At 32.1% G+C, this 16,989-nt stretch overlaps 1 protein-coding gene across 2 annotated transcripts in view; it reads left to right on the top strand.

The window, feature by feature from the left end:
* Positions 1-380: 380 nt before the first annotated feature.
* The window catches only part of LOC115214294, a 34,990-nt gene continuing 18,381 nt past the window's right edge, over positions 381-16,989 (top strand). The window contains exons 1-4 of one of the 2 annotated variants that reach the window (XR_003881889.2): positions 381-947; positions 8,078-10,514; positions 11,179-11,314; positions 12,545-12,837. Coding sequence is in view for 1 of the 2 variants with exons in the window: in XM_029783451.2 (XP_029639311.1) it covers positions 868-947; positions 8,078-10,514; positions 11,179-11,314 (2,653 nt within the window). In the remaining variant the exon portion in view is untranslated. The remainder of the gene's footprint in view (positions 948-8,077; positions 10,515-11,178; positions 11,315-12,544; positions 12,838-16,989) is intronic. The other variant, XM_029783451.2, reaches the window with a different exon arrangement.

Consider the following 16,989-nt stretch of genomic DNA (forward strand, 5'->3'; position numbering starts at 1 on the left):
TATGTATTGTATGTATTGTATGTGTGTGTGTGTGTCCGTCTGTCTGTCTGTATGTACGTACGTACGTACAAAAATATTCTAATCTCTTACAAAAACATCAAGTACTAGCCAAAACATTCACCTCAGTATCTTCGTCGTTTAGCAAAACCCATCACAGTAGTTGTTCAAAACATCACTGCGGCAATAACTGTAGCCATTATGTGCGTATGTGCGGGCATTTATGTGGAAAGAAATCAGCGTAGTATTTATGCATACTCTAATTACAATTTTTTTTCGGTATTTTTACTAAATAGCATTTCAACACTTTTTGTTAATTTCATCTAATATCTCTTTCATTCAATCTTAGGTGTATTTTTTTTTTTATTACCGTTATGTCTAGAGAGATAGATGATATACACTCGAAAAAAATCATGAACGTCAAATATGTTTCATTTCTCTTATCAATCTAAGATTTTGTATCTATTTTGGTAAACGATATGTAGTCGTTGCATTACATTATTCATCCTACTATCTTTTCTGCATTTTTATTGAACACTGCTGTTTCAGCACAGATGTTTGCGCTATTCAACTAAAATAAGCAGCAGTGAAAAGAAAATGGAATCGATAATGACAAACAAGAATGATCGCTAAATGGAGTAAACTCTTTATTAGCTCCGCCTACTTCTCATGACGTCATCAATTGAGGGGCTTTTGTCAGATTATTAAACTCCGAAGACGCACTGCAAGTAATTCCTGAATTTATCTGCTTTGAATTGTCTATCTAATTGCCTGTATTTTTTTTAGTGTATCTTTTCCTTTACGAAGAAAGCGATACGTTTCTTCTTTGTTCATTTTGACTTACTATAAGTCGATTATCATAAGAAAAAAATGGACCTTAAGAAAAATTTTGATTGTTTCATTTTCCCAGCAAACATGGAGCTAAACAACCAAACGCATAAGCATAAAAGGTGAGTCCAGGCTTCGAAATCTATTTTTCATTTTGTAACTTCATAGTAATATATTTTTTGTATGATACTATGTAGTTATACTATATTAATAATCACAAATAAAATTGTAATCCTAATTCAAGAGTTATTTAGTGACACGAATGCTTGAAAATGGTAAATATAGACATAATGACATAAATTGAATTTATTAGCTATAAAAGTATTCTTTAAAAGGGTCAAGAGAATTTTTATTTAGTAGTTGAAACGTCATCGTCATTGTTATTCAATACATACCAACTTAATATTTAATCAGTATTATTAGTACGACGATATTCTAAAGATTAACGAAATTATTATTGCTGTTACTTCGTTTTCTTTTCTTTTGTTTTATCAAAATATACGATGCTTGAATATAAATCACTGAAAATAAAGTAATGCATTATTGGCACAGTCAGTTACTTTACCAAATCAGCAAAGCGACGGATAAAAGTACCATGTGGTAATTTCAAATCCCACTGATGCATACACACACACACACACACACACACATATATATACATATACACACACACACACACACACACACACATATATATATATATATCTATATATGGCATAACTAGGGTTATGTAAACTTCACATAGTTTATTATGCAAATTTTCTATCTTATATATTAAATTCTATTTCTCCTGTTTTTATTCTAAGAGTTGCGTTGTTTCAGTAAGAAAATATATAATATAAATAGTGGATGGTTCACCTAGTCATCCGCTGCAGCCATAGGGCTAATAATTGCAGGATATGTCCGAAATAATACTTCTATACATCACATGCTCTAACATATATGACTTAAATTTTACATTTCTACCAAATCATTTACATATTTTGAGTTGATTCTTCAGATAAATTATGTGTGTGTGTGTAAAAAATGTATAAACGTATATTTATATGATATATATTATATATATTCATGTGTATGTATGTGTTAGGATGTTTCTGTATATGCATTGATATATGCGTGAGTGTCCCTATATGGTATATACACGGATATGCTAATCTCGATCCTAACTTGGAGCTATTATTTAAATACCTTGATGCAAATGATTCCTTCAAATAATTATATATATATATTCATTTATTGTAAACTTTCAATTAATAATGTGATTCAAGATTGCCTGGAAAACAAAATAAATTCTGTTGCTAGCATTTCCACCTTAAATTTGGTTTTCCGTATTGTGTATGTATGACCAGTTAGTTAATGTTTTCTGTTCATCTAATATATTCGATGCTTCAAATTATTACGCAATAAAATAAAACTTCTTTGCTTATTTATTGTTTTTGCTTATTAGTAATCAAAGTATAGCGATGGATTGACGGAATTATTAGAATGTCTGCAATATTCAGTTACAGCTATTAGGTTCGGAGCTCAAGTCCGGCCATATTCAACTTTCTTTTTCGTTTTTCTTTCCAAGCTCTATAAAATATAGACGGTGGGGTAAAATGTGTAACTTCTGATTTCTTGTTATTTTCTCCCGAAATTTTTTCTCTGTTGGATTCCAAGTCAATTCCCCCTCACACACACACACACACACGCACTTATGTCTAATTTGATCATTTTCACTTTTCAAAAGAAAAAAAATGTTAAGTGTTCAAAGTGGGGCAAAATGAGTAATGACTAATTTCAATTATTTCTTTTTCGCTGCATGTTGCGTGAATATATTATGAAGAGAACCATTCCAGCATATCGTGAACAAGATATAGAAAGTATTCTGTTGAGTTTTTAGATTTAGTCGAGTTTCGCTAATTTCATATGTGCCATTTTTCCATGATCCTCTGAGATTTGACATAGATATTTTAAACTTTTGTCGCATTTCTGATCTTCCTGACGTCTAAGGTTGGATATTGATATGTATGAGTCTTTTTTTCAAATTTAAGTCTGGAGGATTGAAGAGTAAAATTAACTTTATTTTGACTTACTCATTTTGCCCCAGTTAAATTTCTGTTTTGTATGCTCAAAGAGAACGGAGATAATTTACTGAAATAGTGTTCTGAAAATGTTATATAGTGTTTTTTTTTTTTAATGCGTTTAAATAGGGTCATATGCTTAGATGATATTTTTAAAATATAAGGTTAAACATTGTTAAAAATTTTTTTTTTTTTTCAAAGTCAAAAATGTAATAAATATTCTTCATTGTCTCCCACCTCCTATCAGCCATGATACCTGGTTCGATCTAATATTTCGATAAAGGGCGTTTGTTCATCTTTATCTCGTGGGGTTGAGCTAAGAAGTAGGATGATGGGGCATGACATCTAGGATGTATCAATTCAATCGCTATAAATTGAGATCTTTAATGTAGTTGTAATAGAAGACTGACATAACTCTTCTGTACACGTAAACGTAAACCCGGATACACGAACCAATGAAATAGCATCTCCGTGGTCGCTCGACCTGCTAGAAATAACAGCCAAATTTCCATTGAATCATACTATCATTAAAAGAAAAATCTAAAATCATCTTTTTTTGGATAATGTAAACTTAGATCAAACAAACAATATGGTCTTGGCGGGAATGCATTTTGATCGTATCCTCGAACTAGGAGTGAAAAAAATCGTAAAAAATAGGGATTTTCATAGAAAAAAAGCACTTTTTTGATGTAAATAATTTTTGGCGTTAACATGGTCCGATTTGAATTTTTCTTCTACGAAAGAAAGAGCAAGCCTTCTTCTATCATACTCTCAATCTTGGTCAACTTGCGCCGCAGGGTCTCGGAGGAGATAGTGTTAGTTGAAGGCTACCAAACCTGCCATACACAGACAACTTCAGCTTTATAGAGAGATTAAGGTGGCAGCTGGCAGAATCTTTAGCACGCCGGGCAAAATGCTTCGCGGTATTTCGTCTGCCGCTACGTTCCGAGTTCAAATTCCGCCGAGGTCGACTTTGCCTTTCATCTTTTCGGGGTCAATTAAATAAGTACCAGTTACGCACTGGGGCCGATATAATCGACTTAACGGATTTGTCTGTCCTTTCTGTGTTTAGCCCCTTTTGGGTTGTAAAGAAATAGGTATTTCGTCTGTCGCTACGTTCTGAATCCAAATTCCGTTGAGGTCGACTTTGTCCTTCATCCTTTCGGAGTCAATAAATTAAGTACCAATGAAACACTGGGTTGATTAGTCCCCTCCCCCAAAATTTCAGGCCTTGTGCCTATAGTAGAAAGGTTTATAAAGGCGGCGAGCTGGCAGAATCGTTAGCACGCAGTATTTCGTCTGCCGCTACATTCTGAGTTCAAATTCCGTCGGGGGAGCGGAAGTCTTGCCTCGACGACTTTGCTTTTCATCCTTTCGAGGTCGATAAATAAGTACCAGTGAAATACCGAGGGTCGATGTAATCGACTCATTCCTTCCTCCAAAGTGGCTGCCCTTATGGTAAAATTTGAAACCATTATTATTTTTAAGACGAGTTGGTAAAAGTGAAAGCTACTTGGTAAAATTTAAAAAAAAACAATATACGTTGTGTTATTTTGTTAATTTATGAGTTAACTTTCACAGTAAATTTTTTATATTCAACATATTAATATTTTTCTCTCGCATGGAAACTTACGGCATGAAAGAACTTTTGTCAGTGTTCTTAGCGTTTCTGCTAGCATGTAAGATAATCGAGGTTTGTCTGGGCTTTGTTTACAATATAAAGCCCAGCTTTTATTACATTATTTATAGTTAACAACAAACTTAGTACATCCTGAAACCAGGGCCAGATTAAGACCCATCGAGGCCCTAATCACATAAAAGATTTGCTGCCCCCATAAAAGATTATCTAATTCAAAATATAAACAATAACAAACCATAAAATATATTTTTATTTTTCAAAACAAAACAATAAGTGGGGAAAATAATGTTTGTTTTTGTATACTTTCACTTTATTTATATTTGAAAAGTTGCCTCCTACTTTTTTAAATTGCAAAGTCTTTAGATGTCACATCTGCATCTATATAAGTAGATAAAGGCATCCCGAATAATATTTTAGCAAGTTTAAAGTGATTTCTTTTGTAAACCATTTACCATTTCTGTGGTGCTCCAGTCTTCCCTTGATGCCCTAAGCACATGCTTATTTTGTTTAATGGTTAATCCAGCGCTGCCTGAACCCCTATACTGTTTTTCGGTTCTTCATGTCATGTAATATTATTCAACAATTTAACTAAAATAACACGAAGTTCTGTACCTAGACACAAATATTTTAATTTTATTTCCAGTTTTCTTGCTCATTTTCTGATATCTTTTTATTTTGCACTGTAACATAAGATACCAAATCAGGATAATAGAAAACAATGCAAACCTGAACATCATAAAATTTTCTAAAAAAATTTCAACTTATATATATATATATAGTAGCAGTATCGCCCGGCGTTGCTCGGGTTTGTAAGGGAAATAACTATATAAGCATTTTTAGAGAGTTACTTCCCTTATAAATTCGGGCTTTCTTAGCCATTTTTGCTTTTGGTGTCTTCAAGCCATGAAGTCGTTGTTCTAAAAGAACGCTGGTTTCCTTCACAACGCATTACGACGTTGATTTCTTTACACTCCCTTCCCCACAGCTTCACGAGGGAGGGAAGGGGGAGAAGCAAACAGGTGCAGCTGTGAGCGTGGACGCCAACTCCGCCGCCATCGACATACGATGCATTTTATGCATTAAAATGGAATAAAAAATTATGTTAAATTATTTTTAAAATCGTAGACTCATCGTTGACGCGTGCTAATAGTCAGACGGGCTCGATATGAATCACGACTATAAGATACCCGAATTTGGTTAAACTGCACCGCAAAATGTGGGAGGAGTTAGGAATCTAAATCGAAGGGGACAGACACTCACACAACTAGAGTTTTATATATATAGATATATATATATACGTTTTTTAAGTTTACAATAATTGTATAAAATACATATTTCACAAGAGTAGCAGCGTTTGATTCAATATCGAAAGTGAATCCACCAGATTCTTTGAGTCACGTGCAATATTTCGTCAGCCATACAAGAATAATCTGGAATCGTTTATTATATATTGGACTCCTTTGAGAAATATATTTTGTACTTAAAAAATTATTAAATATCTCTATATATAAAACTGTAGTTGTGTGAGTGTCTGTCCCCTTCGATTTAGATTCCTAACTCCTCCCACATTTTGCGGTGCAGTTTAACCAAATTCGGGTATCTTATAGTCGTGATTAATATCGAGCCCGTCTGGCTATTAGAGCGCGTCTACGATGAGTCTACGATTTTAAAAATAATTTAACATCATTTTTTATTCCATTTTAATGCATAATTTTTCGTGTGTCGATGGCGGCGGAGTTGGCGTCCACGCTCAAACACCTGCACCTGTGTTTGCTTCCCCCCTTCTTCCCTCCCTCGTGAATCTGTGGGGAAGGGAGTGTAAGGAAATCAAAGTCGTAATGCGTTGTCGAGGAGACCAGCGTTCTTTTAGAACAACGACTTCATGGCTTGAAGACACTGAGTCAACGATTTAAAAAAAATTATCATCATTTTTTATTCCATTTTTAATGCATTTTTTTTTGCTATAACTCTCTAAAAATGCTTATATAGTTATTTCCCTTACAAACCCGAGCAACGCCGGGCGATACTGCCAGTATTTAATATATTTAATCAATGTATTATATTTTATTATTCTGGTTCTTCGTTGTAATTTCTTTAGAATTTACAGTTGTAATATATGTTTATGTGATCACTGGAACAAACCTGCTACATTTTTTTTTTTGTAGAGAAAATATTAACTACACATCAACATTTAAAGTTTTTTTTTTTAATCGTCAAAACTATTTCCAATATTCTTTTTTCACGAGCCCTAGGATTCAGCAGACCGGCTAGTCGGTTGAGATCGTGATATTCCTCTGAATGGGTCGCAGGTCTGTTGCATGCTAGACATTTTGAGGGTAGGGGACAAATCGACCACATCGATTCCAGTATTTGACTGATACTTGGTTTTATTGACCCCTGAGGGATGGAAAGCTAAGTTGACCTCGGCGAGATTTGAGCTGGAAGAAATGCCGCTTAACATTTTGTCTGACGTGCTGACGATTCTCGCCGCCTTAGTTGCAATATATTAGTCATTATAAACTCCCTTAATACTCACAGAAATGATGTTCTTATTTCTGCCTATCAGCTACTCCTGTTTTTTAAAACTTTTTTATTCCTGCACTCAATTTTCCTTTTCAGTCAAAATCTTCTGCGTCTTTTCTTCATTTCCCGACATCCTTAAATATCATGCACAAATCCTTCTCTCTCTCTCTCTCTCTCTGCCTTGATCGCTCACTATATTTTCGTCATTCTGTCACTCTCTACACTCCTACTATATTATCTTTCCATCATTGTAGAGCTTCATCCCCCTTTTTGTTTTCTATCACATCTCAGACCATATCTTTTTCTCTCATTTTACCCCCTCATCCCTCCCTCAATTTCATTATCTGGTTGCATGATTGCCTCTCACACAAGCTGCTGACCGTTAATTATTTTCTCTTCTATCTTTCTCTCTTTACAATATTTTTTTCTCTCACTGTCACTAAGTATTCTCTTTTGACTAAACACATCAAGTAAAAATAAGTTATTTGTTAACCAGTTAGCTATTCTAAACAAATGTGTCTCAGATCCCAGTGTTTGCAACTCTTTGTATCTCTTTATTTTATAAAATTATGTTCAAGTTACATTATATAATGTTCAGCATTATAAATACAACAAATGCAGTACGGAATTTTGCCAGTGGACAGGTCGCGGTCTCAAAGCAACGAAAATATTTTGACAAATTAAATTTAAATGTTGAAGTGAATCTAACGGACTTTGTGTGTTTCTCAAATGGCTTATAAACACCTTCCACGCTGCAGTTGTTCTTGTTCCAGCACACGATCTCAGATCAGGTCACTTGCTATGCAGGTACATCTCCGTAATTATAAATACATTACTGCTTAAAAGAATGACAGATTTGTTAATGAGTAGACTAATTCTCAAATAATCATATTTCACTTATATCTCTTTCTGTAATTTTTATATTCTAATATAAAATATTACAGATTTCTATTGTAATGAAGTTTTCTGAAAAAACTAAAAATGAATATTCAAAATTAACTATTTTGACAATATTTTGTTTTTTCAGTTATCCTTGTGAACATGAAATGCAACTAAAGGGAGAAACAACTTCTACCTCAGACAATTTATTTCATGAAGATGTCAACTCAGTGAATCATATCTGTAAAGAAAACAATGTAATTGAAGATGTTGATAATACTCTTATCACTGGGGTATCTTTGGAGTCTGACTCAAATGGCTTTGCCCCACAAGATGGAATTATTATAGATTTAAAAGATAAAACTAATAGTCCACAAGTGGAACCTGGTGGCGTAGATATACTCGCTATTGAAAACTTCGATAGTATGCTAACTGCTGAGAAAACTAAGGCAATGGACATATATTATGAAGAAGAAAACCTGAATTATTGTGTTGATAGTGATGTTCCTCTGCTCAGTTCATCAGTTGAAAGTGATATGTCTGTAGAGGTCTTAAATCCTTTAGATATTTGTAATGTCTATTCTGAGAGAAATCAATCAGACAGTGATGTTTCACTTTTAAGTATGTCTGGGGATGAAGTTAGTAATGGTGAGCCTGAAGAATATAATAATTATGAGCTTGCGCATACCACTGCTTCAGATCATTGTAACATCTTACCAAATGTTACAGAAAATAAAAGTGACAACTACATCACTCCTTTGAATTTAAACAATCCATCCACAGATACGTTTCTCTCTTATGAAAATAAACTCAATGATTCTAAAGAATTATTTATAATACCTGAAGCAAAACAACTGCAAGAAGCATTTATGGATCAAACAGAATCAATTAATTCTAGGGTCAAATATTATACAAAATTTATTGATAATCCTGAATTAGCATCAAGTCAATCAACTAATGAAATAAAAAACTTTACAGAGAAAACGTTTTTACATCAAAATGGTGATGCACCTGGTGGTGAGATTATAAATCAATGTGACCAGAAGATGGCAGAACTAAGTATGATGAATAATTCTTTGTTAACACATTCCACAAGTAATAACATCAATGATACTGCAACAACTTGGCACTTTTATGATAAGGATTCCTCTCTGGTTGAATGTAGTCAAGATTGTTCGTTAATGAAAAACTTTGACCCCCATTCTCCATCAGTTATGGACAGTAACACCCCTGAAATCTCTGCAGAATTCTCACAGACATGTTTGGAAGCCTCTCAACTGAATGGTAATGAGAAGCAACAATATGGAGAGGCCATTCAGGAAGTGGTTGCTTTGGAAAAGCAAGATAGTTGTGATAGCACTTTGCCACTTATTGATTCTGAAATAATTTCAATTGATTCTCTTTATTCTAAAAATTTCAGCAACAGTAACATATCAGAGATTGAACCTACTTTCAGCAAAGAAAAAAATGGTCCTTTGCTTCATTTTCTTGGAAGCTCAAACTTAATTTCCACTTCTCACTGTTCAAGCCAAGAGCATGTGAACTTGTCCGATGCATGCATTCATATGCTAAATAACTTAAACAACAGTTATTCTAATATATCATTAATGCATATATCTTCTTTGAAGAATATTCAAGAAACTTACGAGGACAATATTTCTGTCATATCTTCTGAAACAGTAAAAACTACAAATCACTGGAAGAATTTAATTGCATACAGTATTGGATTCATGGTCATGTACATGGCATTTGGATCATTGCGTCATTTGCAGAGCAGTATTAACAACAGTAATGGTGTTGGACTTATCACATTGTCTTGTCTTTTTGCGTTTTTTGTTATAGGATCTTTATTTGCATCTTATGTTGTTAAAGAACTTGAACCTCGCCGAGCCACCCTTGTAACTGTTCTATTTCATATCCTATATGTAATTAGCAATTGTTACCCCAGTATCTATATTCTTATGCCAGCATCAGCAATGCTTGGATTTTGGAATGCTGTATCTTGGGGTGCTCAAGGAATATATATTCAACGGCTTGCCTGTGATTATGCCATTAAGAAAGGAAAAAAGACTGAACATATTTGTAGTAAATTTCATGGTGTGTTTTATTTGATATTGTTTTTCTCAGAAGTATTTGGGAATTTAATTTCATCTTTAATACTAAGCAGCAGTGAAACTGGTTCTTCATTTAATGAACAGAATCAGACAGACTTCTATTATAAAAATTCTACTCTAGAAGCAATTACCAATATCACTCATAAGAATCAGCAATGTGGTATAAACTACAACCATTTAAAACATGAGGATGAGAAAAGTATACCAATATCACAAAATATTATTTTTTTGTTGACTGCTATCTTTACTGGTTTAGATATATTAGCCTTTGCTATTATTTTCTTTTTTGTGGATCCTCTCACTTCTAATTACAGAAACAGTTTACCTCAAACAGCCAGAAACTGTGAAAAGTTGTGGAGAGACATAAAATCTGTTCTAATTTTCACGAAAGACTGGCGTTTTGTATTATTAATTCCAATATATTTATTTAGTGCCATGCATTTGGCTTACATCAGTGCAGAAATAACGAAGGTAGGTAATATGATTATTAACTGATAAAATTTCAAAACACCTATTACTTTACCCAAAAGTCTTCTATATCTCCCACCCACTTCCTATTTTCCTTTCAGTCTTCAAAATGATTTGAACTTTCTTTGCAAGTATTGTTATTTTAATGTTTCTTATTTTTATATTGTGCATATAATATTAAATCCTGTTATTCAGATATTTATTTGATGGAATTTATGAGAAACTGAAAAGTTGACTTTTAACCTGATCATCTGCATTTAGCGCTTAAAGCCTTGTTGTTTTTAATACATGGCCATTGTTTTATTATAAGATATTTGTGAACCAGAGGATATTGGTGTCAATGAGTTTAAATAAGAGAGATTATTTTCAACTTGCAATCAAACATACTGCAATCCTTTGGCTATACAACTAGTTTGTATTAACTGATGAAAAAAAAAGTTAAAGTATGAAAGTAATATTCAGTTTGACTTAACTTTAAGCTATAGCTATTTTCCTATTGTAAATCAAAGTTTAGAGTCAAATGAACTGTTTAGTGAGCATTTTGTTAAGAATAGCTGTTTCTCTCCTTGAAATATATTTATTTTTTGCCTGCAAAAATTTTAATTTAACATAAGGATGCTGCTTTTATTATAAAGTAGTTTCATTTTCATTACAATATTTTTTACAGGCATTTGCAACATGCATGCTTGGTGTTCATATGGTCGGGTACTTGATGATTTGTTATGGAATATCAGATGCTCTCAGTTCTTATATATCTGGTTGGCTGAATCAAATTACTGGTAGAATTTTACTAATAACCATAGGTATGTTTCAATTTTTAACTCTATAACCTTTTCTTGTTGATTTCTTTTGCCTTTATTGAAATTTTTGATTATTTTTTAACTGACTGCATAGAATTATTTTGCTATTTATAAGTATTAGATGTATGTTGTTAATTTCAGCTTTGCCCATTTTAAGTACACAGATATCATTATTAACATAATGGAAATTAAAGGAATAAATTAGTATACTAAATTAGATTAAAACAAAATTCTAATTTATTTTCATTATATGTTTTAGGTAGATTTACTTTATATTTTAGAAGACAATATCTTACTTTGGATATAACCTCTAAATCCAATGATATGTGCATATCTCAATAATATCTATTTGTAAATAGCAGAGACTACAACTAAGCTATACTAAGCATGTTCATAAGTATTCTAAGTTAATTTAATAATTTTATAAAGTACTAAAATTCATTGAGCTGACAGAAGATCTCAGCTTTATTTTCCATAGCACTAATTCATCTGTGAAAGACAAATTAGCTCCAGTGTAGGATGCTAGTCTGTTGCATATGACTTTCTTTGTAAATGAGATATTATAGAATTAGATACACTATGCATAAATAAACTGAACCATCTTGCACACAGGGATATTTATTCAGCAAAATGCAGCTTAACAGAAGCTCTAATTGAAGAATTTTTTTGAAAGCATATATCCACCCTGATTAAATTTTGAATATTTTGCCTCTGGAATGGAAACTTTCTTAAGTTTATAAGAAATTAGCAGTGTTTACAGTTTCAGAGTACTGAAAAACTAACATGTGTCATTGCCTCCACTCAGTTGTTCCTAGTGACCCAGTTTCATTGATTAGACACATAAATTCACTTAGTTATGAAATAAAGTCAAGATATTTATCAGTGATTCCATTCTTCTAAAAGAAGAAATAATATCATTTCTCATTTGTTGGTCTTTTAAGGTAGAAATATGCTCTCAGCTTCAGAAATACTGAGCAGTGATTTTCTCTGAATAGCTTTTATAGTCCCTTAAATAAGTATTAGTACTTACTGGTGTGGCAAAGTTGCTATTGACATCTTTTCATTTTCCTAATTAGTTTGTTGTATTTATTAAATGAAATGTTCTAATTTGATGCATTGTATTTTAAGAAGAGGTAAGTACTGGAAACATGGGTTTCAATACTACGTCCTGTAGTTTTTAGTTGGCACCATTCAAAAAGGTTCAAAGAAAATCCATCCTACTTCTGCTTTCAGTATAATAAAAGAATTGAAAGAAGTCTGTAGAACAGAAACAGCAGAAAAGATGTAATTCTGGTGATGAGGTTTGTGCCAGAGAGACCATTTGTCTGAGTCAAGTAAAAGTGCCAGTGTCCAAATAGGGAGGTCAGTTCATGGGCTGATAGCAATAAGAAAGAAGTGGGCAGATCATCAAGGCTGTAGACTACTGGAACAAAGTTCATCTGTATTATGAATTTCAGGAAGATCCTCCTTTCTGTAGCATTTTCATCAAATGAGCAATCTGATATTAAAATGTTCTGAATCTAACGGTACGTATACCAGTTTTTGTCCGCAATACAAGGTTACACAAAGGGTAGGACATGTTTTACTCTATTTCTTTTGCATATGAATGTTTTTAAACCTGATATAATTCTGGGAAATTTAGGCAAGATGTACTGGTTAAGCTTCAGCATGTTCTTATTAACTATCGTTATTCCCCAATTTTAAAATTTTGGTTCTTATCTGGCTTTATATCAGTAGTTTTTCTTTTCTTCTTGTCCCAATGTATTTGTAAACTATTATGAATTTTTTTTCTCCCTATGTAAAACCAAATCAATAAATCATTCATACTTGGTAAAAGATATAAAAAATAAAACTCTTGATACAAATACAGAGAATAATGCATTTGTATTTATAAAGTACTGTGAGTAAAGACACTGGTAGGGCTACAGAAAGTTTTGTTTTGCACTCATACATGTCCTCCAAGTGTTCAGAGATATTAGGAAAAATATATTTTGAAAAAGTACATGTGTAAGCGTTTTTATGCATTCATGGTGTTTTCCCAAATATATTTTTCATATCATTAACATATGGAGATATAGGGTCTGGATAAGTGCAAAATACAAACACTTTGGTAGCTCACCTAGTATCTTTATTTGTATTGCTTTCTATATACAGATGTGTGTGTGTGTGTGCCTGCCTGTCTGTCTATGTGTATGTATATATATGTATGTATATATATATAAATATGTATGTGTATATATATTATATATATATATATATATATATATATATATATATATATATATATATATAATATATATATATATATATATAATGTATGTGTGTTTGTGTATGCATACATAGGTATATATATGAGGTCTGATAAAAAAGTATCCTGTCTGTTGCTATGATAACAGAGCTAAAGTATGCAGAGTGTGGTCATCTTGAAAAGAAGATTAGATTTCAACTGTGCAGGATCTTGTGTCAAGGAAAATGAAAACTTTTTGAAAATGGCCATAAAAGGTGATGAATTATGGGTCTGTTGCTATGACCCTGAAACAAAAGCTTGATCTTTGCAGTGGAAAACCCCAACAAGATTTCAAGATGTCTAGAGAACCCAAGAGAATGTGACGAGATAGCTGCTCACTATCCCAAGAAAGAAATTTCAGGAATGCTTCTATCAACACTGGAATAAGGTGACTACTTGAAGGAGATTAAATACCAAATCGATATGTGTCATAGTTTACTTTTTACAGGACCAGTCCCAATACTTTTTGATCAGACCTCATATGTATGTGTGTGTACATGTATTTTTATGTATGCCTGTGCATTAACTAAATTGTAATCTTTAATGAATTCTCTTTAGTGACAATGATCATTGTTGTATCTGCTAAAGTTGCTAATGGAATATTTTTCTTTCAAGTTCCTCAATTTATTTTCATATAAATTTGAAAATTTTGTTGTATATTTTGTTGGCTTGAGATACTTTAATACAGTTATTGTTGGTATTCCAACTGAGTTTGGAATATCAATGCAGTTTATTATCTCATGTATGCCTATAACTAATTGAAGGTGAGTGTCTTCTTCATTGAATCTGTGTTGCAACATTTTGTTGAATTTCTAATAAAGCATTTTCCTAATATACAATGAGATGAAACTTTAATGTTGTTTCTCATGTATTATGCCTATTTATGTATTGCTACTTTTAAAATAAAGTGTTTTATATTTGCTTTCCATGCTAGCAAGGTTTGTTAATAAACAGAAAATATTTTCAAAACACCCTTTGCATACCTAATTAAAGTTTCCAAACTTTATCACTACATTGTGATAAGAAGTCCCCCAATCAACATACAAAACAATTTATAACGATGAAGACAGCAAAGATAGTAATATAACTACAGCAAATGAACTGGTTAATGAGCATTTTGTTAACAACTAGTTTTAGTTCATAATATTATTTATGATTTTATGTGTAAAATGTTTCTAAGTGTTTGCTGAATGTTTGTTTCTGTATTTTTCAAAGTATTTGTCAATGAATCTAATTAACATTTTCACTGAATTCTAGACATTTACTAATTATTGAAATAGACCAGAAGCATAAGTTTTTCATCTTGTTTGAAACTAAAGTACTGAGTTACTCTTAAGATATATCTAGTCATCTCATATGATAAAAAAACAGCTACATGATATACTGACAACTTTGATAATCAAATTTGTCTCCTCTCAAGAATCATCTTTTCTTTCCTAATTAATTAATTACTCAAATACACCATACATATTAAGTATAAAAACTACTTTTTTCTTTTATTTTGAAACTTTCCTTTTAGCTGTACACCCATTTCATTTTCATATACAGAGTTTAGAATTGCTAAAATAAGTTAGTCTTATATTTATATAGTGTGGTTAAATAGGTATATGTGGGTAAGGATACTTGCATTTCAGCTTCACTTTAACATTCATCCCACCAAACTTTGGATAAATATCAGTGAGTGTGCAAATAGCATCTAATGAATGAACTCTTCCTCTACAGGGTTGAACTATCCAAAAGAAATCATATCTACATGGTATGTTATTAGAAACAGCTCTAAAGTAATACTGATATTATGTTAAAAAGTGTACACCAGGATATAAATGATGCTCTTCTTTTTCATTTCTTTTGATATGAATATATAATTGTCCTTGCAAAAGGTATGAAAATGAATATTTGAACTTTCCAATACTCCCTTTCTCACAATGCTTGGACATATTTTATAATCTACCTCAGAATTTTCATTTGGTTCTAAATTCTACAAAGGATGAAATACAGATATTATTTGTATATACAAGGTAGTGTAAATTTGATTACATATATTGAGGATGAGTTACAAGAATGTCAGTGCTTTTAACATACACACACGCACACACTTTTAATCTTCTGTTTCACCATCATTTTGTAAAACCAAAATGTGTTTTTTCTTTTTTGTTCTGTAGAGAATAAGATAAGAGCATAAACTGTGGTTTTTCTCTTCCACTGAGAAAAAAATTAGATGAATTGTTGTTTGCCCCTAGGTCATCTGTAATTGAGTAGACCTATGCTCAAAATTATTCCAGCCATGATCATTCCATGTTATTTATTTGAGATTACATTGTCTAATGGTGTCCCTTTTTAAGATTGTTGGATGTGATTTGTTGGCTTGAAATAAAATGTGTCAGCAAATTGGTGCTGTTGTTGGTTCTTGGAATTATAGAAACTCTAAGCAACATAATATAAATTTATTTTATGCTGTTTATTTTAATTAATTGAGTTGTGGTAGCAAGTGACTTTGGAATATTACTATTGATATAATGTAACATGTAAAGCACTTAAAGCTCTCTCACATAAAATGTCTCTAACCTAAATGAATTCATAAGAGACAATGAACCAACTATAAGCTCTATGGAAATATCTGCAAAGAACATTAGTTGCAGTCCATTATTTATTCTTTTTTTTTCTTTTAAAAGAATTTCTTATAATGAAGCCCACTTCCTACTATTTTGTTGCTTATAAAATTAAAAAAAACTACCCAAGTGCCATTTTTCATAAAGAGTAAAATGTTAAAAGGATTTTATAAATTGCTTCCAAACAGCATTTGGTGAATATTATAAAAATTGAACCTCATGTGTGAACTTCAATGAAAGAATGCTATATTACCTTTGAAATCATGTTTTTATAAGATATATAATAGCTGATACTTTGTAAAATTTAGAAAATTATTCATTGATACACTTATATTTCCTTTTCAAGATAACTAGACATTAAAATGATAGACATAGCAATTATCTAGATATTTATATAGCAACTCAATTTTAAAGCAAATACAACTTTACATAAGCTGAGTAAATCTATGTCCCCATGAAAATGTTTTCACCCGCACATGACGCTTCTCACACAACTAATACTCCTAAGACCCACATCTATTCTGCAACAATGCAATCAAAGAACACTGGAAGAAATTACCCATCACTACCACCAATTGGGAGATTTTATTTGGCACTGCAACTACCATCAGAAAAGCAAAAACTCACTTTATTTATCACACTTTCTCAAATCTCTCTCATTTTACAAATTGTTGCAGAGTATAGAGGTTGTTTTCATAGTGGGTCCCTACTATTGTTACATAATTCTCCTACCGATCACTTCCCAAGCAAAATCTGTCAACTGCATTCTCATTGAGAAAAAC

This window comes from Octopus sinensis, linkage group LG1, assembly GCF_006345805.1.
Source record: "Octopus sinensis linkage group LG1, ASM634580v1, whole genome shotgun sequence".
Lineage (NCBI taxonomy): Eukaryota > Metazoa > Mollusca > Cephalopoda > Octopoda > Octopodidae > Octopus > Octopus sinensis.